We start from the raw sequence: 27,216 nt of genomic DNA, 5'->3' as shown, positions 1-27,216 counted from the left end.
TACTTTCAGCAACCAAAAGACTCCAACAGCAGACATAAATCTATTCACAGTCTCAATAATGAGAAGAGTTGACAGTGATAAAACGATGGAGTACATATAATATTGTGTGTACTATTACTGGTTATCTTAGCATTCAGTGTCAGTGCACCACGTTGAACTGGTGGAGAAATGATGGAGAGGGGAGAGAAAATGTTTCAGGAACACAAAGGCGAAGCTCCTGTCTCTCATTACTGTTTCACTGATACGCCACAGGCAAAGAGTTATCACAAAACAGTGCTGGTCTACAATCTAATCAGTGCATGAGAGAGTGCTCAGTGATGTGTATTAATATGAAGTTTCTTTTGAAGAATGGTAAGCCAAATATGAGCTTCCCTGACTTCCCTGAATTTTTGAAATGCGTCAGGGAACTAGTCCTTGCCATAGAAAACCTCCCTGTCAATTTTTTTAAGTATATGTGATGTATGTACCGTCAGCAGACCAAATTCGACATAATTGTGGGAATAAAACTTTACAAACTTCACTTTGCAAACTGGGAGCATGGCCCAGTTAATCATAGGGTGTCCTCATTTGGAGCTAGAGATCTGGTAAAGAAAGCAGTCAAGAGCAGAAAACCATCTCTGGAGCGGACTATGGCGACCTGAGGGCCATCCCACACCAAAGAAGGAAAAGACGGATTCACCAAAGCGCACACACTACACGCAGAAAGACAGGTACACGTAAACACACATACAACTCCCGAGAGGTTGACCCTGCGATTAATTGTTAAGGGAGCAGGACTGAACATGACTGTTTGCAAATTCTAAACATTCTGCTGTTACTTTGACTAACGGCTGTGAGAGGCTGAACATAAACACTGCACAGAGACGGGGGAGAGAGAGAGAGAGAGAGAGACAGAAGGGGGAGAGGAGGAACACCAGAAAGAGAGAAGGACTTCTGCCATTATGAGTGAACAAACAACACGTAGCAGTACAAAAGAAAGAAAGAGAGAGCGCAGAAGAGAAAGAAAGAGAGAGTGGGCTGATTTCACAGCCATCTGGTGCTTTCTGACACACTTTCACAAATCTCTTCCTTTAATCACTCTAGCTCTGCTGCATACCCCACCCCCAACTCTGTCCCTCTATCACTGAGGTCAGACACCACACACGGCCAGGGCAGAAAGAACCCTCTACCAGACAAAACCATCTTAATATCCACAGGAACAATCAGTGAAAAAAACATCCCATTCCTTACTACCACAGCTGCTTATTTACATTCTTCATTTGGTTTATATGGAAAAGTCCCACGGCAACAGGATGACATACACTAGAATAAAGTCCACGAGAAGCTTATCTCTGGACTAATCACAGGTTTATCATATATTTACAGTCTTCTGTGAGGGCTGGGTGGGCCTGTATGCTAGAAAAAAAAAGGGAAATATGTTTCTGTGAGAATGCTATGTTACATTTGACAAATGGAATCCTTTCACTGAAGTGTAATGGCAGGAGTGTGCTAATCAAAATGAGCAACAATCACATTTCAAGAGTATCAAATAACAGCAGCAGTTTTTTTTTTCTTGTTTTGGTCTTTTTTTTTGTGTACGGAGGCATCGAGTGTCACTAGTAACCTGACACTAGACCAGGGAGGACGCGTGTAAAGAGGCCAACAAGTCATTTTAATGGGCGACTCAATCAATCAAAAAGCTAGAAAAAAAACCCCTCACACTGGCATGACAAACCAGTGGAGAAAGACATCACAAACAGGGGTGATCTACATACTATGAATGGAATTACATTTAACACTCTGTACAAAAGGAAAGAGAGGCAGGCAGGAGGGCTGGGGGAGCAAAAGTGCAAATATAAAATCTAGAGGACCATTCAAAAAAACAACAACTTTTCTTTAATATCTGATTAATTTTCTACACCAACTGTTCTAATAAATAGCAGGGTCATTCAGAGGCCCCATTCATTTCCTCTGCCTGTGCCCTCATACTGCATTGACAGCATATCCAACAGCTCACGCACACTGTGATGTCCTGCACTCAACTGAGCACAATTCATTTGAGCGGCTGGTTCCAGGAAGAGCATACATACGGGTGACTGGAAAGTGTGGTAAAAGGGGTCTGAGGTAGAGGTCATGTGGTTCTCACTGTAACGCAGATTGTACTTTGATAGCTACTTAAGAGACATCGCAACCGTGGCAAGTACTCTACACCCATAATATAAAAGCCTTGAAATTAAACAAAGACAGTCATGACTGTCTGAGAATGTAAATGTCTATCACAAACAGAACTATTCTTATTCAGCCAAGCACTGATGAACAAAATGCTCCTGGTAAAAAAAAAAAAAAAAAAAAAGAAAGTAAGAAAGAAAGAAAGGGGAAAAAAAAGCCAGTGCCAAACATTTCTAGCTGGTTTTAGGCCACAGATTCTGTTGAGATAACCAATGAAGCGGCCTTCTGTAAAAATAACTATTTGGGTAAAAACTGAATTATACTGAATCTGTGGCAGTACTACTGCTTTGGTAGGTGAGCTGTGTCAAAGACAACGAGAACAGTACTGTACAGGCTGAGGTTAGCTGTGTTTCCTGAAGCCCTGGGCTCTGTGCTACCCCTGGTGACGGTGATTGGGGCCAATCAGGGTTTCTCAGGCCAGAGCCCACAGGTGCTACTTTATTTACCAGCAGTAACGTCGCCTTTGGTATTAATAGCTTTAACCTTTGCAGGCACGCGCTCGACGGGTAAGGGGGTTCAGGACACGCTGCCAAACAAAGTGGGAGAGACAGAGAGAGACACAGAAGAGATCAGGTGGAAAGAGGAGAGAGGAGGAAGAAATGGGGATCAAGTGGATAAGGGGAAGACAGAGAGAATAAGAGAAAGAAAGAAAGAAAGAAAGAAAGAAAATGACAATTGTGAAAGACATGACTGTACAGAGGAGACCTCAGAAGTGCATACTCTAGAGCTGAGCTGCTAATAACCTCTACGTATAATTAAAATTCCATTAATGCCAAACTTATGAATATTTGAAAACGGAATCCAGGGCAAAATGTCACTGTTATTGTCATGCATTAATAATGCCACAATTAGGCAACACCTGATTCCCTTAACAGCCATAAAGCACCGTTCAGTAAATTCTCTCACACAAATGGAGAATGTTATCTGGAAATGAAATGATAACATTCAACTCTGTTCTAACACAGCTGCAGGTGAGGACTTCCTACATACCTGACCTATTAACATATTCTGACATCAGTGCCTTTGTACTTTCAATATTTCTATTCATAGCATTTTGTTTTATTCCCCTGTAGATGAGATGCATAACAAAAACAATCCATTTAAGCCGAGATGCAATTCAGGCAGACATTGTGATGGAATAGAAGAGGACTGGATGGATGAAAGTTGATCAAAAGCCATCAGCAGTTATTTGGCTACTGCCGCTGTCTGTGCCTAGGTAGCATGACTGTGAGTGATTCAAGGAATGAGTAAGCTAATGTGTCTTTAGAAGCATAAATAAAGGAGAACAGCAAAAATGTTCAAAGATTTAGCCACAGCCCTGGGAGTCGACACTTGAGTTAAACTCCCAGAAACTGAACATTGGCTCCCCTTGAGATGCTTCATCGCACATATTAAGTGTGACCCAGATGGCCAAATCCTGATAAAAAGTCTCAAGCGATTAAAGGAGAGGAAGTAGAACCATATAAGGCAAAATCCCTGTAGAACTCTCCTGGTTCCATGCCAGTTTCATTGTCTGTGCTGTAAATATTGCAAATATAAAAATCAAAAAGTTCAATCGTCGCTGTGCTCAGCAATCATCAAAGTGTTTAAAATCTGCCTACTGCTTGACGAAGGCTCCCACTGTAATTCTGGGCAGTTTGTTATGTGATGTTTTTGTTTGCTTCGATTCTATCTCTTTCTGTGTGATATCACTGTTCTTTCCTTTATTTTATCTTCCACTGTGGCTGGGAGAAGTTCCAGAAACTTCAGATTCATCAAGGCCAATAGGATACAAGTGGGCTAGGACGATTTCCTCTAAATGTCAGGCCAACAGTGAGTTTGCCATGAGACTGTTGCAGCTGGAGGCACTGTGAGAGACAGCCTCACAGCCTTTATACGAAGCCCTCTGTGTCTTTGAAAGTCCCCAAAAATACACTGAGGGTACTTTGGACCCAGTCGACTGACTGGGGAAGGTTAACCCATGAGTGAGGCTTTTGTGTGTGAGGGTGTGTCCACGATCCTTCACAAGGAGCCTTTCAATTAGATGGACACAGTGCATTCTTTGTGGGCCAAGGACTTCCGCAGAGCCTCTCGTGTCTCTGCACTCAGATGCAAGGTCATTAAACGCATCAGATCAGGCTAATAAAAGGAAGGAGAAACTAGATCTGTTTAAATAGTATAAAGAAGCACTGGAATATCTTCTACATCACAGATGAAAACCACACAATGTTCAATACATTTAGGACTAAATGACAGAACCACTTCAATTAAACTCAGTATCTTTAATTTTTTAGTAATGACTACCCATCATCTACACTACTAAAGAAACCTATTACTGTGGTAAGTGCATTCTATCAATCCAATGATGGATTGCATCCCACTTACATTCAATATACTGTGCACTCGAGAGGTACAGTGGTAAATTTGAAGAGACTCTTACTTACGATAAGGAGGTGTGTTGGTTTTCGATATACATTCCCGATCACATGGCTGTAAGAGGGTATGACTGAGCATGGGGATATTATACTGGACAATGTGTGGCTGTAGGGAGAAACTGAATACGTCCAAGGGATATTACTGAAGGCTATGGAGAATACTAAGCAGATTCCCATCCAGCTTTCAAGTCTCAGCAACAGAATATTCAATGGAAAGCTTTCAACATTCAACACTACTCACTCGATCCCTCTCTCACTCATTAAATTAAAGGTATCTTTATATTCTCACAGGCTAAAAAAGTCGAAGGTAAACCTCAAGCAGAAGGTTTGAGACATGCTGAACATAAAAGAAAGGGGACATGAGGGTTTTCTGGTTTTCTGGTACACATATCTAGGGCAGGGGAAGCTTAAGCAAGTATTATGGCAAGGCTAGGCTGGAGGGGGAACAGAGGGTCCTGGATTGGCTCCTGGGCCCTGAGGGGGTATGGAGAGGAAGGCACACCATTCCCAGAGAAAATCCCTTTGCTCCACCCCCACCAGCAATGACAGCCCCACTGCCATCTGTCACTTATTCCTCCTCCATCACAACCAACACATCAAACATCTCAGAAGCACCTACTGAGTGCCATTGTTGATGACTGATGAGAGTGGCTGCAACAAACTAAAATTTAAAATAATATCACTTCTAGACAGGAGGACTACAAATGAAAAAAAAAAAACAAAACAAAAAAAACAAAACAAAAAAAACCTCTAAGCTTCTACAGTTACCAGAGACAGAACTGAAATGAATGAAATAATGAATGAAAACAATCTCTAACTCAGCAGTGTGAGGGACTGACTGTGATATCCACATATGGACTGTTACTGTATGTGAAATTTTGACCTGTATAGTGTCACACACAACCATACACCTTCTCACACACACACACACACACACACACACACACACACACACACACACACACACACACACACACACACACACACACATTCATGTTTGATGTTTCCAGGGGGAAGAGAAGTGAATCTGCCTCCTGACTGGCTACACGAACAGAGGGAGACTGTACTATCACTAACCGCTTATAGGTAATGACATAGTGTGTGTTCCACACTAAAAATCAATTAACACACATACACACAAACACACGCACACAAACACATGCAACCACACAACTACATGTTGTATCACGAGAGTCCAGCAGGCATCAGATAAAAATAGCTTTGGCTTTTCCTCAACTTTTCATTGGTAAGAAGGACACATCCCTGAAGTCATCCATAACGTATCCCAATGAGAGGATGTGCCCACACTCACAGCAGCTGCCTAAAGCGACAGAGTCAGCACCGTCATCCGCAGCAAGAGCCGCTTGTTTTGAGTGCTTACAACCCAAGATACGTCAGAGCAGATGCCATTATTCCAGGAACTATTTTATAAAAAGTCTACGTCAAATTTGAACGCGTTAGATAACATATTTTCATCTTAACAGAACATGGAAAAACATCGTAGACTGAACTAGCGCTGTATTGGCTAAGGAAGGGCAGTAAAAGAACGACACTGCTATCATTTATGAACATTGTCTGTTATGCGCTCCTTTCATGGGGATGGGGATTTGTTCTTCAGTAAACAAAATTTTGTACTGTGTAACACTGTAAATATGGTTACCAGTAGTCATTAGTTTATGACTGAAATCACCTGTCAAAGTTAGCTAGCTGGCTAACTTTGCTAGTTGTGGGCTCCATAACATTTCTATTAGCTCTTACAATATGTATTCAAATGTTAATTTGAACATCTAAACAGAAGTCATAAAACAATCTATCTACCAATATCTTTAAAAGTCCCACAGTCAGAAGGGCATGATATCTTATTACTAGTTCAAATAGTTCTTTCATTATGCACTGATCCCTTTAAGGCCAGTGCCTAACACACAACTCAAATAATCGATTATTCATTCATCAACCACTGCTGCTAATTAATGGACAACTAAAAATACACTTGTACACATCCCTACTTGTAACCACTCTGATAGGTTCAAATAAGACGTTACATAAGCACATGTCAACCGTGGAGCTACACATTAGAGAAGCACATCAAATCTTTTCTGTCTTTTTTTTTTTTTGTCTTTGCCAGCTAGGCAATGTAAGAGCAATGCTGCTTTGACATTAGAGCGATGATTCGAAAAGGGCCCCCGCAAGGAACTCTTATATAAACAGGTCATAGCGTCAGCTGACTAAGTCTCTCTTGAGTTTTCTCTTGTGAGCAACTACCGGAGCATAAGCAACATACCGCAGGACGAGTAAAAAGAAGAAAATAAAGAGATAAAAGGGTTTTTCTGAAAATAAAATCATCTCAAATCGATTTAAAAAGGTAACTTCTGTACTTCACTCAGAGAAAAGTGAGATAGGTATTGGAGTGGGATGTGAAAATAAAGTTAGCCGTTGCGTGCGATAATGACCTTCGTGTTTCGAAAGTGCCTGCTAGGCATATTTGTGTGTATCTTTATGGCTCCCCTTATATGTAAACAGATGAATACACACACACACACACACACACACACACACACACACTCTTGCTACATCCATGACATTATTTTACGTTGCGAAGCTGTTCATTTCAGAGGAGTTAACTTCAAAGGCATGAGAGGGAGAGAAAGAGAGAGGGAGAGAAAGTGAGAGAAAGAGACAGAGGCTTGGAAAATCAGACAACAAAGCACAGACAATGGCAACGACTTGCAAGACTTCTGCTTCAGAGACAGACTGGCATAAAACCTATTTGAACGGTGCTTGTAGAGAGAGCCGGTCCATTCCAAATCTAATCCACATATGCCCCAAGCATGAACATCACCTGTGACTACTGGGAGAGTATAAGGTACTTAAAACTCAATGGTTTTACAAGACAGCCCATATACTCTTCATTATTCAGCAAGCCAAGAATAGGAGGCTTTCTCATACTAACTGACTGGCAGGCAACTTGAAAAGGGATTCAGTGCCCCCCACCCCCTCCCCCCACCCCCACAGTCATAACTGCAGGCAATACTGACCTGCTAAAACTGGCTCGAGCTCTGTCTAATGATGCTAGTGGCCTATTTTAACAATGCTCTCAAATGAACTACATTCCAATGCCTAACTACACACAACAGAACAATCTATAAAATCCACTGGTCATGGGCTAGACATAGGAACTCAAAAACATATCCAAAAACTCACAAACGACATCATTCAGAAGGTACTTCAGACATATAATAGAAAACTCCAGTATAACCCCAAAGCAGAGACAAGGAACGGTGAAGTCATCCATGGTAGAACAAGAAATTAAAAGATCGTTTTTCTTTCCTCTATGCCATCACGTAAAGCTGGAGAAGACTCCATCCGCTGGTTCATCAGTAAACCTAAAATTAAGAGATGCTTCAAATTTGTATTAAACCACTAAATATTGTTTGGGTTACGTGAGGCGTCACTCTACTGGTAGAAGACATGTTGGCAAACATTTGATACACTTTCCCACCCTATACTTCTATATAAAAGCATATTCAGAGATTCTTCGAAAATGAAAGGAAAACCGCTCAGGAAATGACAAGAAGGACTAATGAAATCTAACCATTCCACAAAGGGGAGTGCTGGCAGTAGACTACAGTGATAAAATATATGACTGGAGTGTGCAGTGACCGGTATGCTCAGCCTCTCAATGACAAACAGCCTGGCCGCTGCAACACTGCAACACTGACATTTAATGAACTCCAGTCCAAACACAGCCACTTGCTTTCAATCTACTTTGGAGGAGAAGATGGAGGCTCCAGAGCTTGAGTTTCTCTTATGCCAGCCAAATGAAGGGGGGACATTTTCCTAAAACCACTGGCTCTGCTCAACAGCGTTTGGCCTTCCTTTATGTGTGCCGTTAACAGAGATTGTGTTTTCGGGTTGGTTATCGCAGTCATCTTCAGGAATGTAAGGTCAGTAGTCTTCTCTCCAGACTTAAACAGTTACCATTGCAGTAACACACTGTTCATATCCCGTCCGAGAGCTGTGTGTGTTTTCAGTTTCCTCTCAGAAATGCTGATACCATTATGTAGTTATTATGTATTACATAGGATTTTAAAGGAGGCAATCGCGTCTGCATGTTGCACTGTGAAACATCACGAGTCAGACATTTGTAAACACTTGACCAGTCACATAGCCCTCTAACTGTCACTCATTCACACAGTGCTGGGCTCTCATTGGACGATAGCATGGGATAAGTGACAGCGGACGGTTAGCTGTTCAGAAAGGGAAGGTGCTTGCACCCCAGTGGTGAATTTGCCCAGGCCTGTTGTCTCTTTAAGACCTGCCAGAAAAATTTCCTCCAAACCACTGAGCTAGAATTCCCCTCGCGTTAAGACAAATTCACAACGACACCCTGACTTGTCTCTAACTCTGCCCCTTCACCACAGACCACCCTGCCTACACAAACCGAGTCGCTCTGAGGTCAACATCTCCCTTCCCAACACCTCCTTTCTTATGACAGTGCCCTCTCTCTGTTCCAAAACATGCACCACAGAGTGAAAACCCACTTTACCAACCACAATCTGTATCCTAGACTCAAGTGAAACCGCTGATGACTGGGCAAACCCAGCATCCCTGTCTAGAAAGATTTCTGTATAATTAACATACAGACCAAGATGAATAATAATCATTTAAATAATGGGTGAATAACTTTGAGCAGATTTTCCCTGAATGAGACTTGCATGTTTGCAAATGCTCACAGGATTTGCAATTCTGAATGGTCCTTTTCTAAATCTTCATATCACCGGGAATCAAACTCACGGCAAAAGCAAAGTGAGGCTGTCATCCGGCTGTAGCCGGGTTTCACTGCAGATTTCACGGATAAATCACTCTTATTATTATTGCTCTCTTCTTTTTTTATGTGGCATTTAGGAGAGAAATAAAATATGTATGCGTGGGTCGCGTGGTATCTCAGCCCTTATGGCTGGGCTGTGGCGGACGGGAGCTCGTTAGTTTAGCTACATCCATCAGCGGAGGGGTAAGCTGTGAAATGTGAGGGCAATTAGGGTAATGTCAGCTTGGCAAGAGGACCAGGACTTTAGGTATCTGGCCTTCCTCTGCTTCATAACAGAAGCCTCTATACTGGTGAGGACTGGGAAGGAACGGGGCATGCCTTCTATAACAGGGAGCAGAACGGGCCTCAGTGGCCTGTTGTGAAAGCCAAGCAGCTGGGATAAAACTACCTCTGTGAGTTCACTCAACAACAAAGAGCCATCATGCAACGAATGGAGAGAGTAGACTGCTCTTTAAGGACGTTATCCCCAGAGACCATCCTTTTTTATCTCTTTAGTTTTTCAGAATTTCACACCAAGAGCACCAATTAGTCTGAGGGATAACATTATGGATTTCATTTTCAAGTCTTTGCTGACAGTTGAGTGCTGAGACATTTCATTCCCGAAAAAGATGTCCTCTTTTGTCCTCATCACACTGAAGAGGAGTTTGATCATTTCCTATGATACAAATCAAGAGACAGAGGCAGATTTCGATTTTCTGGGATGGAGAAACAGGGATGGCTCTGAGGAAGAGGAGGATGTAATCAAATCAGGTCATTCTCTCATAAAAACACAACCACAAGAAGAGCGAGTGGCACCATACGAATATTCTCATGGCACCATTTGGTTTCCACTGCCACAGCTTTGTGTAAGGCTGGAGAACTAAGAGATTTAAAGAGCGTTTCCACATCGTTAGCCTGGTGTCCTTCATACAGAGCTTAATCTAAGAGAAGCTGTCATGCCTGCCAGGGGCAAGGCTTCAGATGGATATGTGCCAGCTTTAACAGCACTTGAACAAGGCCCTCCCAACCTGACAACACACTCACATGGCCAACTGTCAACATAGGGACTTTCCCCTGTCCCTTCCCTTTTTAATAGAGCCTGTGTGAACTATATCTGTCTAGGTGGCGCGCGCACACACACACACGCGCGCGCACACACACACACACACACACACACACGTGTCCCTGGTGGGCTGGGTGTTTCTGTGTTCCAGCCCCAGGGTAGCTGTCTCTCTACTCAAGAAGATGCAGAGTCACTGATGTAGAACCATGGTGCTATACGCAGACCACAGTGGGAGAAGGGGGAGGGGTGGGATGAGATGGAATGAGAAGAGAGAAGGAGAAAGAGTTCACACTCAGATTTCCACATTAGCTCAGTTCCAAAATGCCCTGCTGTCAGATTGCCCATCAGCTCTCATCACAGCCTGGACTGATAACACACACACACACACTTCTCCCAGCCGTTCCACTTATCCCAGTACCTGTCGTTAACACAACCACAGAATACGATTTACAGTGTATGTATGGTGCGTCTTCATATGACTATAACATTATATATGTGTAACACACATATAGACCTTACTACGATACATGTGTATGTGTAAACATTCACAAGCCCTGACACATGCACTGTGAGAGGGCACAAATTCATAAGCAGCGTTGAGAAACGGGATATTCCTGTGTCTGTTTGCCTGGCTTATGGTTTGGCTCTGGGGATCCCCCCACCCCCCAGTACTGGGCTCACGTGGAATCTCTTGTGAACAGGTTTGTAACAAACAATGTTACAGAGCTTAATAAAGCACGCAACAAGTTTGTGCATCCTCCAAACCCGATGCTACATGAAGAGAGAGAGAGAGAATAACTACTACTGCTCTGACCTGCTCTCTATTTGCTTCAAATCCTCAGTCATTTCAAACAATTCTGATGTCATTGGGAAAAAATATCTTTTAAAAACATCTGGCAAGCGCCACAGGTGGACAGCAGCAGCACGAGAAAAGGTACAGCGTGTATTTGTAAGCGAACAGGTCCACAACATACTGCACGTCCAAGAGGAGAGAAAAACTCCTACTGTTACACACAGCTCAGCAATGAGGCCTGGAATTTCAAAGAACACAAGTGCCAGCATTGTACAAACTTCAGTTCCACACATCATGAGTAGATAACCGATGTCTGAAACTGACGCTTTTATTGATTATGTTGATACACACTCTTTAGTATCGGGAAACAGGAGTATGACTGAATGATTACTATTTGTTTGGGTGAAAGCCACACGTGTTCTCAGACAGCTCCTGAATATCGCCTTCCACTGTCCTCCATCAAAGGCAGTTGGGATATGTATATACAGCAAAGACAAGCACAAGATGACGAGCCAATGGCTGGTGAGCGAGAGTGCCCAGATTACTATAGTCCCTGAAATGCAAGCGAAGGTGTTCATTTGTGAAATTATAAGATTTTCTATATATATATATATATTATTGTTATGCCACTGTGAATACTGCACAGCTGATGCCTGAAAATGTGCATGCTGGCCAGACATTTAAGTCATCATAGTTCTGAAACCAAGCCTTGAGAGATTGCATAATTCCACATCTGAAGCGTTGGCCCTTCCATTCTTACAGTCACAAGCATTTACTGAGAGGCTTAAGCATGCCCTGCCATTCTTCCAAAAAACGAGTTGGTCACAGCTTGTACAGGTTTTTTTAAAAGCAATACCATGTACATCTGTTCCATTCCTGCATTCCTGGTCCCTCCCCGAATCCACGCAAACACACACACACAAATAAATATTAAATCCTGCCAGTTTCAATACGTACTGGGGAATTCCTGTTCACATCCCTCCCCTGAATGTTATAAACATGAAACAATTAGAATTCTTATTTGATTTGCCCGTGTCAATTCATAACACTCTCGGAAAGAAAAGGTGTTGCTGTGGTAACAGGGGAAGGAAGCTGGTTCTCTGACGGGACTGTAATACGACCAGCACCCCTAACGTACCTTCTGTTGCCAAGCAAAAAGCAGGATGGGATTGGCTCTCTTCCAAAAGATGGCTGTAAATGATTGGTAACCAAAACAAACTAGGAAAAATCTATCACAGGGAAAACTGTACTGGTAACTTGCATCCTTCAAAAAAAAAAAAAAAAAAAATCACAACTAAACTAGAAACAACATGAAACAATTCTCGGAAATTGAGAGAGATACTGAGACTTTTGAGTTTTAAAGTGACCTATTTTGCTAGAAAAGCACAACATGCTTTTTTAAAAAAAAAAAAAAATCCCATGACTGTACTGGAGTGGTCACCGCTCCTCCGCGCAGTCCAGCAGGGAGAAGACTCCGTGACCGAAGGGAAGCATGAAAGACTTGGAGGCCTGTGACTGAGCACCCATTTGGCTAATCTGCTTAATTTCCTCCATTCTCTCCAAAGAAAAACAACACGTTGGCTCAGTGCACTTTTCAAGCCACGCTAATTAATCGTGGCCACAAAAGCCTCTTAATAATGCAAACTGAAGGCAACATTAACCACAACAGTTCAACTCTGCCTTGATATTCGGGTTTTCTGAGTTTCGACAATTCAATACTGTATCAAAACGGTGGCTGCACGGGAGACTGCGGCATGCCACTCGTCCAGTGAGCGTGCTCTGAGCATGTGGTTTTACTCAGTTAGAGGTGTCTGTCCCTGTCTGCCCCATGATCAGGATTAACACCATGTTGCCCTAAGAACAAATGATATGTGTACAGGACAGCCACTGTGCCACTGTGATTATGGAGAGACGAGAGAGGGAGAGGGAGAGAGAGAGAGAGGGGAGGATATCCGTCAGTAGGAATCCAGCTGGGAAACCCTGGGAGCCAAGGAAAATGCATAAAAAATGTTTTGGAGAAAAGAGGGAAGAGGGGGAAGTGAAAGAGAGGGTGCAAGAGAATGTAACACAATGGTGGTCATCTTGCAAACATACTAGGAGAAAGAGAGAGAGAGAGAAAGAGGGAGAGAGAGAGAGGCAAAATGTTGCCATGCCAATAATGTGAAATATAGCACAACCAACTAGGAATCCACTACTAGCTAAAGAGCATAGCCTAAAGCCTGACAAGGGCCTGCATTTCCCACAGAAAGTACAACCAACCCACAGGGTACAAGAGATTTTCTGACTTTCAGTAGTCCAGCAGGAGCAGACCCTGTGACGCTGTGAACAAATGAATCAAACGTCCACTCACTATATACATGTGAAACAGGAAGCCTGGCACAGCACGCAACTTATCACACCAATCATTATTCCCAATGTCATTTGATCGTTTTTTGTTTTGTTTTATTTTTGGCTATGGGATTATTTTTGGCTACCGGTGAGTGATATGTCGCAGTTTACTGCTGATGATGGCAGCTTTATGCTTCACCTAAAGCAACTGGAAAATAAAAGTAATTTGCTCTGCTCGAGATGATCAAAATATAGCATCCCAACGCTAGGCAACCAGTGCACCATTTACACACTGCAGGACATGGAAAGATTTGTTACTGAAAATGGGTACCACCCTGTTTTCATTGATCTATCGTTCACTGCAATAGATGAAAAATGGCTGATGCAGTGTTGCTTCTAGAAAATTCTGCTGGATTTATTTTATTTTATTTAATATTATATTATTTTATCTTTTATCAGCAATGGTGAAAAGGTTTGGACAGGATAAGACGTGGTGGAAAGCGGTTTCAAAAACCGGGGGGGGGTTCTCAATGACTCAATGGCATCTGTTTCACATTAGTGTGTAAAGGACACTTTTAAAATTTCACTCTGTTTGGCTATTTTACACCCTGCAAAGACCTAGAATGGGAGTATACAGACAGCGTAGAGGCTGAGGCTTAAATCTGGGAGGTTCCAGCCATTTTGGCTCCCATCCAGTGTTTGTTTTTTTCCACTCTGAATTGCTCCTCTTTTTCTTCACTCAGCCCTTCATCTTCCTCTGCCTCTCCTTCGTTATTCTGCCCTGAGCTCACCTCCAGCTGGGCTCTCTGCCTTGCTACTTCATCACTGCCCTGTCATCCCTCTTCCTTCTTTATTTAAAGGAGGCCATATATTTTTAGGGGAAAAATAACACACGTTTAAGACTGTAATCAGGTCTCATAAGTGATTTGCCTTCTAGGTATTCCTTGAACATCTTCTTTCCCCTGTATTAAAATAACATCACCAAAAAAAACACCTCATTTAAAAATGAAGGGCACTTCAATTTATTACTCTCAAGACAAATCATCAAGCTAGCTATGACTTTATTAAAACAAGGCAGTTAGTCAGTTATCACGTTAACACACCAAAAAGTTGTCAGACAGCACTGAAGATTAAGTCAGAACCCATGAGGCTAATGGGAATTGACACAGGAATTGACACAGGCTCTAACTGACAGTCCAGTAAACAGTCAATAAACAGCATGTCATGTTAACAGGTGGAACAGACCAACTCTTTCAGAACAGTCAGTTTAGGACCGAGCTTAAGACCGACCACTCAGCAAGCACACACACAACTCAACACACGAGCCCAATCTTTGGACAACAAGGCTAGACGTGGCTTTAAGATGTTGTCCAGGAGAAGGTAGTTTGGTAGTTGTGTAGCAGTTAATGTAAGTGTAAATGTAGTTCACTGACTTACCCGAAGAGCTTCTATGACAAGGTCTCGAGCCTCCAGCTCTCCCTCCATGATGCTGAGCAGGGTGAGTAGCTCTGGCCTGCTCAGGTTATCCATATTCAGCTCACATTTCTGCAATACACGCAAAGGAGGAATGTCACGGATCAACAGATGGTAAACGACGGTGCATATTCCTCTCCATTCAAACAGCTCAATAGATTTTTTGGTATCAGAGTTGCAGTGTAGGTACAGTGATCACAGAGAACCATGTTACTGGGTTTCTATGGCAGCACTAGTCAAATGCATCAGAAAACCAACACCTAGACCAAGTTCTGACCTAATCCTTTGGTGATGTGGTACTTATATTTCACTGGCTGGTACCCTAATGAGTCGAAGTGGGCATTTAATTTCTCACCACTGTCATGAGCATTTGAGTTTGTTAAACATTTCGTCCACTGCTCTCTTGATTATAGTGAAATATTACTGCAGCCTACAAATTAAGTCTGTTGTTGAAATGATCACAAAGGGAAGAAGTGATCTTTCTTCGTAATAAAAGAAAAACTGTCTGCTGCTGATCACAATGTTCAAATGGTCTTTACACAGGCTAGAGATCTCCGAAGTCTGCAAATCAGAGCGACATTTTGCAACATGTCGAGAAAGGGCAAAAAAAAAGTGATGAACATTTTGGAAATAAAAGATCATCATTTGCATCATGTGACACAAACCAAACCCACCATGAGATGGCTCTAAGCCCAGATACACTGGATCAAAGCATACCTAGGGGCCACCATTACTTTCAATTACACTTAATGGGTTCATTAAACTCTCATTTCTTCTGAAATACTCAAACATCTGCAATTAAACTACACAAACAAACCACTGTCTCTTTTACTTTGATCAACCAGAAATCTTCTTTTGCTTTATTCAATACCCAAAGACCGAGCAAGTGTAACATATCTGTCTTAGAGAAGAGCAAGACAAGAGAGTCAACTCATGATTCTGTGTACAATGTTCAGTTTAAGCACAGCAGAGACATGCAGATGTGTTTCACCAAGTGTAAAGGAGTTTTCATCAGAATGTGTTTACATTAGTTAATGCACTTCACTCTAACAGAAATTCACCACTATTTCATAAAAGGGGCAGCATCATTTTAGAGCAGTACAATTAGAAATTTGTAAATAAGAATTAGAATGAGGGAATCATAAATTTGAAAAATATGAAATACTTTTTTGAGAAAAACAAATGAGATTTCAGACAAATTATCTACATAATCCCCAAAAATATAAACCCTAAAACAATTGACAGATATCTGACTGAGATTGCTTTGAATTCCACTGTCAGTCACAGAAATACTTACTGGACAAGAAATTTTTTCCTTTTTTTTTCTTAAAACATGACATTTTCAAAATTACAGACATAAAATCGTTCATCTTATAATGATGCAAGAAATCAATTCAAGTGGGCAACCATGAATGTGAAAATAACATACGTCTGTTTGGTTTCAGCTGAACCTTTTTTTTTTCATGCCTAAAGTGAAAAAACACTTTAAAGAAGGAGTTGTACTGCAATTGTTTCCCTTGCTGGTATGCAACACAGTATTGCTGCCTTTTGTTCAGTAAAGATTTTCCTCATCTCTAGTACATTTGGAATTTTTTGAAAAACACCAGTTTTCTCTTTTAGTGCACGGCAATCTCACTTGCATATCAGCCAGTCTTGGTGAGTCAGGGAGCCAAAGAAGGATAAGTACAGGCACTTTGATGTCATGGGTATCTTAGACAAAAAAAACCCCCAAAAAAACAGATAAGCAAGTCTGCATATGCCTACGGTATTCCATGATGAACGATAGTGATGATCTTTTTCCTTTCCCTCACCACTGTTCCTTTTCCCAAAACCAAGAGGTTCAAAAGTACAAGCACTGGGGAGATTGACATATTTGTTATCTTGTCATTTCACTTCAATGAGTCCCTCAGATGAGCGTTAGTGAAAAGATCAACTGGCTTCTCATGACAACTCTTCGCCTGTCTTCCAGTAGGTAGCAGTAACACCTGCCCAACTGGTTCTCAGTGTGCCCATGCATTTCATTCCCACACTGCCTTCCAGAGCTAGCAACCAGAAGCTCGTAAAAGAAAAAAAAAAGTTTTGTGTCGCCTGGTTCATTTATCGTTCTATCGAGTGTAGTCAAAATCCTTTCTCTAATGAGCACTGAGTGCACAGTCTCTTTAAATGGGACTCTAAAAAAGCCTTTCCCAGATAAAGTAGAGTCAGTATATGATATCTGGAGAGTTGGCCCTGCAGAAACATTTCAGGTCTCGTTTATCTGGTTTAGTTGCAATATATCATCTGAAATTGCCTTCCCTTATGCGTTTTTTTTTTTTTTAAGTCGCCATGACTTCATCAATGCTTTGCTTGCCATCTGACGAGACAAGGAATCACTGTCAAACATGGGCTGAATCTTGAGGAATCTGTCTTCAGTATTGTTCACGGCAACTGCCACATACACTGGGGGCTAAGCACAGATCCTGCACACCAGCATTACATCATCCACATTTGTGTTATCGTCAAGAGAGGAGAATGGGAACAAACTTGCCTGGAGTACCACGGTCAGGAAATAATGGATTTCCCTTGGATTTGTTTGAATCTGGTCTCCAAAGGCCTGGGTGAAGCAGAGGTCAGTTTGTTCGCTTACTTGCTCAATTATTTCATAAGTAAAATACCACCCATGTCGATGAGAACAGGAAAGACTCGCTTGTGGCACTAGAATTTGTGGATGTCAGTTCTTCTTCCAAATTCTGTTCTGTACTGGGGCCCCTCTGGGATCAGTAGCTTGAGCAGAGAGGTAATCTCTACCATGTCTAAAGGAGTACTACTACAAGCCAATTTTTGGCAGGTAGAGCAGTTTGGGGTATCAGCTGTTACTGAGGTACACAACATGTGGAAAACATTGCCCTGATCTGCTTGTCTATGGACAAGGCCAAAATCATCACCATCATCACCAGTTCAATTCTCAGATGCTGCAGGATTCTAAAGCTGCACTCTCATCTTGTCTCCACCAAAACAACCTCAAAAATCCAAAAATCCTAACCATACTATTATGGTTTTAAATATCCAAATCACAAAATTTAAGAAATGCTAAATATAGGCACAACACTGCTGTATGTGAAAACTGGAACAGTATACAGAAATTGGTGAATGTCACTGACAGTATTTGCCACATTCTATTATTTTGTGTTGCTCTGAGCAGACTAAAAACAGAGTAGAGCTGTTATCCTTTGGTTACTCAGATCCTGCCATGAACCGAATGTTCTCAGACAGTTTTCAACTTTCCCTCTCCATCAGACTAAGGAAACATCAAGTGTCCCAAAAAAGCTGCAGTAACTTGTGAAGAATTAAGCTAATAGCACGATAACAAGGAACTAAAAAACAAATAGTAAAGCAATTCTCTTCTTTGTACTCAAAATAAAAAGTTTCATCCCCTACTGAGATCTTCTCCACCTTGAGTATATTTTTATTAACATTTATTTTCAAAGACAGAAGGGACATTGGAGAACTGCATGAAGCACACTTGATTTTCTACCATTCTTCTCTTTCCAGACTTGGGATTCTGTTACCAGGGCTTCGAGTTAAGGTATGGGAATGGTAGCTTGTCTATCTGCATTCCACACTCTGTATGACAAAAGCAGGCCTTTATTTTAAGATGAAAAAGCCTCTAATCTGTACCCTTTTAGCAGTGGGAATGACTAAGTCCACAGTGAGATTTTCTCTAAATATCCCCCAACAAAAATCATTTCTTCTCCAAATATACGCTCAGTCACTATCTAAAATTCACACTTTTCGGTTTTAAGATCTGGCAGTCATAAGCTGCCTAACATAAATGCAAATGATTTAAACTTCACTAAGACAGCCATTTTCAACACAGCTAGAGCTACGAGCTCTAAAGCTAGCTAGCGCTACTCTTCCTATGAGCAGCTGCATTCTCCAAAATCATACAGAAATATGGACTAAATACAGGGTCCTGACTGAATCTATACATACAAAAAGAAACAAAAAATATTTGCTTACAGCTACTGACTATGGCGCCCATTTTCAAAAGAACCAGAAAATTAGCATGTGTCAGTTCAAAGCATTACAATGTAACCGTTTCATTACGAATTGGAACACATCTTGAGAAGCGGGTTTGGCACCTCTGTAGCAGAATCACAGTAGCTTTTAGAACATTAGGTTTTAATGAACTCCTGTGAATCAAGACTATTACACTCAGTGTTGCATAACTTGTACATTCTGTAGTCTCTCAAGAACACCCATTTTCACTCCTTCAATTACCCACTTTTAAGCTCCCTACAAGAATAAAATCACCAGATTTTATATTAATGCCATATTCTAATCACCACCATTAGATTTGAAATGCCGTATATATGTTTTTAAACATGCTGAAAGGGAGAGTTCTGATGTTTTATCTGAGAATTTTAACAGGGGTTAATCAAGAAATGATGACAATCAGACCATTTTACCATAGATTTCAGCGAATGAGCATTTGTGACAAGGGGGTAACATACCAAATACCAAAACAATGATCCTCTCTTAAACTAGAGGACCTTGTGCCTCTTGACTGTTCTTCTAAAGAGAGAGAAACTTGTCAATTGAGATTTAACAAAAGAAGGACTTGCCAAGGTCTGACAAAGGCACTAGTTACATGCTCGCAAGCATTCTGCACACCCTTGCGAGTCCTTGAGAGGAGGTGACCAGGGTAGACCGGTAAGACAGAGATATATGGCTGAACCAAAGCGGCCAATGGGGCTGCGATGCAGCCAGAGCACCTGTTCAACTCAACGCTAAATGTAAACTAGCCGTGAGCTGTTAGAGCTGCTCAGATTGGCTGGGTGACACGGTACTCTGAACTATGCCAGCTGAGTCACTGAAATTCAGACCAATTTAGAAACGTCTCCGGTGAACACGTTCCCTCGCCTCTCTCTCTTTTTCTGTCTTCTTTCTCCGAGCCGTTTCAGAGACTCACGATATTCTTACATCTTGACAGAGACAAATCCACCACAAAATTAAAAAAAAAAAAGGTTAGCCTCCGAAACCTCTGGAAAAGTAACTGACATGGTTGTATCAAGAACCTAAAACAGACAACCCAATACACAGCCAACATACTGTAAAGTATAGGTAAAGGACTGCAGAGAGGAACTGCCCATCATTGTAGGTCAATATAGCATAGCTTTCTGGTGAAAATGAAACCTTATCAGTTAGGCTAAGCAAGAGGAGAGTCATTGATTAGGTGGTTTGTCTGCACATGAAGGGGAGGCAGGAAGCGTCACACACAACCCCTTCGCAGAGAGGACTGGTTAATTTACTCAGAAGGGTTATGAGTATGGCACATATGTTGAAACTTGTGAGCAGCAGGTGTAAGAAATCCCAGCAAGATGTGGGTAAACAAGGGGAGAAGAATCCATTAAGAGGAACAAACAAGTACTTTCACTGAACCCTATGGCAGGTTCATTACATCTTTATTGCAGACACTTAAACTATACCTTCAATAACCAGACCCTGATCAGCAAGATTGTTTTAAATAAGGTGACTGAATGTCTGTTACCACTTATAAAAACAAATGGCGGTGGTAAACGTTGTTTTTTAATTTTTTTTTTTTTTAAGTGAAATGACATTTCCAATGCAACAAGCAAACCTCAAAGACTAGGGACGATAAAATACCCTACCATATTTGCCAAATTTTATACTAAGCTACAGTACACTGATACGGCCTAACAAATGATTTAAAAACGGCATACTACGACATAACAAATATATGCCGGAAAATAGAGAAAATGTAGAAACTGGTTTAGCACCTCCATAACAGAATCACAATAGCTATAAGCAAAGGACAGCTGCTTTGTGCTGAAAATCATTATGCTTGCCTGAAAATAATAACGAGTTCAAATGTTTTTATGTGTTCGGTACATTAGTCTCTGATGCATAACTTTGATTTACTGTGATTTACAGCAAGCGAAACCGTAAACCCAGATCACTGAGAGCATAAAATAACAACCGATTGGGATAGAGCTTGAAAAGATGACTGGCGACCGCGGCAAAAAATGACGCGCAGTGCCTTTATGCGTCCATTTGCTGTCGTAGCATACATAGTATAAACCAGATAGAAAATAATTCGTTTTAAAAATGTCTCACCGCTTCGACACTTCCATGAACTGCGGTTACCAGTGTTTGTATCGGAGGAGGCTGCTCCCCGCCCGTTCCCTCCGACGCCATCTTCCTACTGTAGCGGTCTGTAGAAGTGAGAGCACCACACAGAACATAAAACAACGCATTCGGCACTGTGTTAACTATTGCATTGCTGAATGTGAATCGTACAGGATTAGACTCTCAGTGTAGAATATCATATGGCCGAAAAATATAATTAAACGTTGATATTGTTGACCGCGCAGAATTTGGATCGTGGCTTGGTTAGTTAACACACTGAATGTAGGCGTAGACCTAAGCGAATTCCAGCTGCAAACCCCCGTGCGTTTCAAACCTGAAAGGAGGTGCACGCTTTCTGAAGAGTGACATGAACATTTGCCAGTGTATGTCGATCCTATTTCTGCCCTTGCGTCGCCACTTAACCTCTCTCTTGCCAGTATATTTAGACCTCTGCCTAAAATCAATGAAATATTATCTGCCGAAAAGAGGAAAATGTCTGACCATATCTAAGTAAGTTTAAATCATTATCTGTGACAGCAACGGCCACGTCAAATGGCCCTCATTGACGTTTAGCTCACTAGTGCCCTAATTATGAGTATGACAGTGACACACACGTATATGTCGTGGGTAAGCATTATATCGTATCGCCTATGTCAAGATGTGTGTTAAAGGTGATGAGCCGCTGTTCACACATCCTCAGTTACAGGTATAGACCACGCAATGCGTCCCCGCTGGTATGTCAGAAATGACAACTGACTATTCTACTCCCCGATACGTTGCAGGAATTTACCAGATTGTAACACTCCACGTTGAGATGCGCCTGTGGTTCTAATAAAGAGAATGGAGATTTCATCTCTAGCTCATTTGTAATTCTCTAAGCAAGTGTGTTGAAGAAGACGTTTCCGTTTAATGTTAGTAAAACGCTCGTTCCAGCCTCACGATTTTTAGGCGTATCTACCCGAGTCTTAGACATTTCAATGTCGTCAAGTAGATCAAAGTTATTGAATGTATAACAACCTTGACATTAAAAATAATAAACAGTACGATTAAGAGTACCTTTCCCACTACAAAGACCAGTTTTCCAGCTGAGAAAAGAAGTTAGCCACAAATGAACTGTGAACTGAGCAGTACTTTGAAAGGGATTAAAGTTGGTGACAAAATAAATTGCACAGCCTGGTTATGAATACTCCTCTAAGACCTATGCTGAATGTGAAAATAGCGTGGGATTTAGTTTACTAGGCAGCCAACCACTGTCAGAGCTACATGCAACTGCAATAATACTTGAATGACATCCAAAACAGCAATAGTACCTCATTTGAAATAGCACTCATATTATTTTGCACCCCGAACAGTGATATTTTTAGAAAACTGAAGGGAAAGCACTGCTCTCTCACTCTCCGGGTCCTGCGTGTGACAGAGAGAAAACTGTGGGGAACCACTGCTCTCTCACTTTCCTTGTCTTAATTGAGTCATTGCCAGATCCAGCTAATTGTGTTTGGAGTCATTTGCCAACCTCCGCCACAGCCAAAACTATTGAGAGGGCTCAATAGGAGACTGATGGTCCGGTGTGACACAAATTACATTATGTCTGCATGAATCTGTTTGCTCACGTCAAAGCTAATATAACACAAGCTGGACTTCATTTCAGCTGCAACCAGGTTTATGTAATACAGTACAGTGACAGGTCTCACAATTATTGGTTTATCAGTTAACCTTAGCTCACAAATTATTTTTATTTCATTCACTGTGCCTCTAGAACATACCTTTAGGAAACACAGTGAGAAAAACTATATTGATGTCTGTAATATTTCTGTTCCTTATTCCCAAAATTACTGGTTCTCATCATTACTGTGAATTAGTTCTGATACATGTTGCTAAATTGATCATTCAACTACATTTTTGCAGTAGCTTAGTGTTAGGTCAAATCAATTCCAATTTTGTAAACTATATTTTCAGTGGCTACTACTTTTTTTTCCTTTGCCAATGCCACTGCAGCTGTGACAAGATATGTTTTACTTTATCATGGTGTGTTCACCATTGTGATACGTCATATGCACAAAGATCTGAAGTGTCACATCTACCAGGGCAACTGATGTGGGTTTGACATCATGTTTCAATCCCTCTTAGAAAATTAGTTTTAAAGTGATCAGAACAAATTATATTTCTCTTAAGGGCGGCTTTAATGTAGCTGCTTTTCTTGTATTGTGACATGACTGGTAACTTGGTAAATTATCTGCTCAGAGTAGCCTCCCAGACCCTGGTTTTCCCTGGGTCAGGAGGGCTTCCTGTTAATCTGAATCAAAACTTTGTTCCCTTCCCATAAAAAAAAAAAAGGAAAACGACTGATGCTGCTGCATAGTAGAGATGATAGGCTGCAGTCACTAAGTCAGTGTGTGTGAGCAGAGCTGTGTGTGTCTGACAGTGATGAATGTGGTCCAGTCGCAGGCTTGCTGCTTCTCTACGTGTGCCTTTCCCCTCCGCCCCCTGTGGGACTTGGCTCATAGTGACTTGGCCATTGTTGGGTCATTTTGAACCACAATGACTCCCTGTTGGTGTCTGGCGGAAACATGCAAACGACCATCACTAGTGCCTCTGTGCTCCTTAGCTGAGCCTTCTCTCCATAGCCAGACAGTTTTGGGTAAAAACGGCTTTCAGATGCAGTGTCTTGGCAGCGGCATCAGATGAGGTAGCATAGACGTCCAAGATAGTGACTAGAGCCAGTGAGGAAGACCAATGAGTTTTTTGGCTAACTGGACGTGTGGTATCACATTGATGAATTGTAGAAACTCCCACCTTAACTTCCACCTTTCTGAATGGTGTCGTAACAACAACAAATCAGGGAAAAATTTCTTGCTAAGTTATCCTGACTCCTTTCTTTCTCCCTAATTTTTGAGCTCTCAATCTTTTATTTTTGTCTCTGTTTTCCTTCTACCTCTCTGTTGATCACCACAGTGCCATTATCACACTTCTGTGTCAGAATGTCATAGTTATGGGGAATGACTCAGAGGGGTTGGCTCTGCCTCACCATGGGAAATAACAACAGGTGTTTTGTAAAGGTCATTTTAAGTATTTTACATTTTATTAAATCCTAGTGGAGACTGGAGACTAAGTTGGGGGTTAAGATCAAATGAGTTTTTTAAAATAGAAGAAAAAATACATTCTGAGTATTCTTATTGATTTTTACAACTTTTATGAAAGGATTAATAAATCTGTTAACACAATATCTGATTTTATTACTCAGAAACTGTCAAGAGATGCAACCTTTCATTAAGGTATGATTAATGAATAATTAATCACAAAATAATTAACTATTCATTAATCATTTTTTCATGCATTTTCCATAAATTCAAGCAAGTGAATGTTAACCAGTAAAGTTGCGTCTAAAATATATAAGTGTTAATGAATTCCCTTTTAAGCTCTTCATTGATTGGACTTAATATTTTTTCACTTATATGTGTTTGCAAAGAATTTGTGCTAAGGTAGTAGGTAGGAATACATTATAAAAGAAGTCAGAGTTACGGATTTGTCCGCCTTCGCTTTCTTTTTCAATTTAGCTTTTATTTTTCCAGCAAGCATCACCTCTGCAGTGGTGGTCACCCAGGGGTCTTTTGGAAAGCAGTTTCTCTTAGATTGTTCTCTGACATTTCATGGTTCACAGCACAGATTATTTCATTTGAAATGTTCATTTCACATTAGAATTCAAGGTCTTTTCATACAAAGTGAGACACTATTAAAAAGTTTGAAAGTATGTCATATAGTCCTTTTTAAAACAAATGTTCTATGTTTGGCACAACATACTGCAATCTGCTTTTGTGCTGTCTCTCAGCCATATGGTTCGGGGATGAATCCAGAAGAGGACAACAAAAGGAGGGTATACAGTGTTTTAGTAAACAGCAGTTATACTGTAATTGCTCAGCCCACTTCATTGCTGATGGCAGTTGTGTTTCCTCCTAATTCTATTAACTTGTGCAAAGGACAAATGCAACATTTTTTTAAGAGAAAAGGCCATGAAATCTTTTCACGCACAGAGTTGTTATCACAGAGTTTTTTCCAAGAAAAACTTTAGAAGCACAAAGCCCTGGAGCATTCATGAACAGACTCTTCAGGAGGAATCTACAGACTTGACTGGCTCCATTTTTTGCATGTATGCATTAGTCAAATGTTGTCAGTGTACATGCAATGTTGACTTCACAGTTAGCCTTGAATACATAGTCATTTCTGTAAAGATCTGTGCGAGATAAACATCACAGGTAATGAGTTACTAATTTAAAAAGAATACACCATGTATGCATGTATGTCTTTTTTTTTTTTTTTTAAAAATGTTTTGTTTTGCTTTGTTTCTCCAAACGATGCGAGTCAATTTGATTGTTGTTCCTAAAGATTCCTAAAGGCAAAAGAATTGAACAGAAATTAAATTTGTTTGAAAGATCTACCTCTAAAAGTCCATCTTAATCATAACAAACTGCAGAGGGCTCTTCCTTGGCTTTGTGTCTCACTGGGATATAAAAGTGTGGAAACAGACGTGTAAAATCCGTCTGTCATCTTCTCTCTGATGTTGTGATGGATGGATGGCAAAGTGGCAAAGTGGAAAAACACAAGGGCAACAGCTGCAGGATTACAAATCTTGGCTGCATCTTGGGGTCAGCAAGTCTCTAAATTCTGTGAGTGGATGTCAAATGCCTGTCATGAGGCTGTTTGGAGATAATTATGATGCCATAAAAAGCCATTCACTGAAACAACAAACAAATGAAATAACCTGGAGTTTGCTAAAAGACTCATGGACTGGAACAAGGTGCTTCAGTCAGATGAGACAAAAGCAGAGTTCTCAGGCAATGATACTGCTGTCATATTTTGCAGCAAAAGGATATTTCTGCAGAAAAGGACCATAAACTTAATGTAAATTAAGATGCTTGATCTTTGATATGTGTTTGTTTCACTTGCACTGGTCCTGGGAAAATTGTTAATGCCATCACAAACTTTACCAAGAATCAATACATTTTAGCCAAAACTGTAATCCTTTTGTTTCCATAGTTACCATGGTATAAAAAAAAAAATCAATGAGATTATTCTATAGACAGGGATAGCAGTCTATTGGTATGATTGGTAAGATAAAGACCAGGTTGGATCTAGTTTAAGAAATGTTGGATTTCCTCATATCATCTGTTTCAAGGTCAGAAAGAACAAAGAAGAGCCGGAGTGAGCCTCGGTACAAATGGAAAATCAAATATAGTAAAATTATCCCAATGTGTTTCTGAAATGTTACTGCATTTATCCATTTATTCATTTACCTCTGGTGTCATAATACATCATTTTCTGTGCATGCAATTCTTGAAGGGAGTGATAATATACACAAGCATCGTTAGACACATATTTAGATTGTCATTTCTTTTTGATGAATGCTCGCATGAGAAGTGATCAGGTTTCACTGACTCAATTTTTCTGTGTAGCCCAAGGACTCTGAAGTTATGCTCTTTCTCTTTTTTCTTCCCTCTGTTTCAAATATGATCACAAGTGGAGTGTTATGAGAATGTCCAGTGAGTTTTCACCAAAAGAGAAACAATATGCCATATCACAGTCATCAGGAAGTAATTTTAGTCTTAAATTAATGAAATGATGCTGCAGCCCCACAATAGTCTACATGGTGTTCTGAAGATACATGGCTTGTTTAAAATGGTGAGCATACCAAAAATAATTGCAATGAAAAAATTAGTGCAATTTGGGACATGTTGGCTTGTTTTCAGTGATCTCAGGGTTTCTTAAATGTCACTCATATTCATCATACTATACACATATTCATGTGCAAGTCAAAACTGCAAGTGTATATAGCTACTAGAGGACTTATTATTTTCTAAACTGTTCTCAGACAGACAGAGAGTTCATATCCAGGGTAGGTACATCTTGCACACATACATATACACACGCAACTCAGCTGCTCATAGCACTCATTTGATTTCTCTCTTTCTCTCCCCCCTCTCTTTCTCTCTCTCTCTATCTATCTATC

General features: G+C 40.9%; 1 protein-coding gene across 1 annotated transcript in view; it reads right to left on the bottom strand.

The window, feature by feature from the left end:
- cttnbp2 (cortactin binding protein 2) overlaps positions 1-21,284 on the bottom strand; it is a 41,555-nt gene extending 20,271 nt beyond the window's left edge. The window contains exons 1-2 of the mRNA XM_030785180.1: positions 21,204-21,284; positions 15,051-15,158 (exon numbers count right to left, since the gene is read on the bottom strand). Of these exons, the coding sequence (XP_030641040.1) occupies positions 15,051-15,158; positions 21,204-21,284 (189 nt within the window). The remainder of the gene's footprint in view (positions 1-15,050; positions 15,159-21,203) is intronic.
- Between the last annotated feature and the right edge of the window lie 5,932 nt (positions 21,285-27,216).

Source organism: Chanos chanos, chromosome 1 (genome assembly GCF_902362185.1).
Source record: "Chanos chanos chromosome 1, fChaCha1.1, whole genome shotgun sequence".
Taxonomy (NCBI): Eukaryota; Metazoa; Chordata; class Actinopteri; order Gonorynchiformes; family Chanidae; genus Chanos; species Chanos chanos.
Note: the sequence above shows the minus strand (reverse complement) of the source record. Positions and strands in the feature narration are given on the sequence as shown.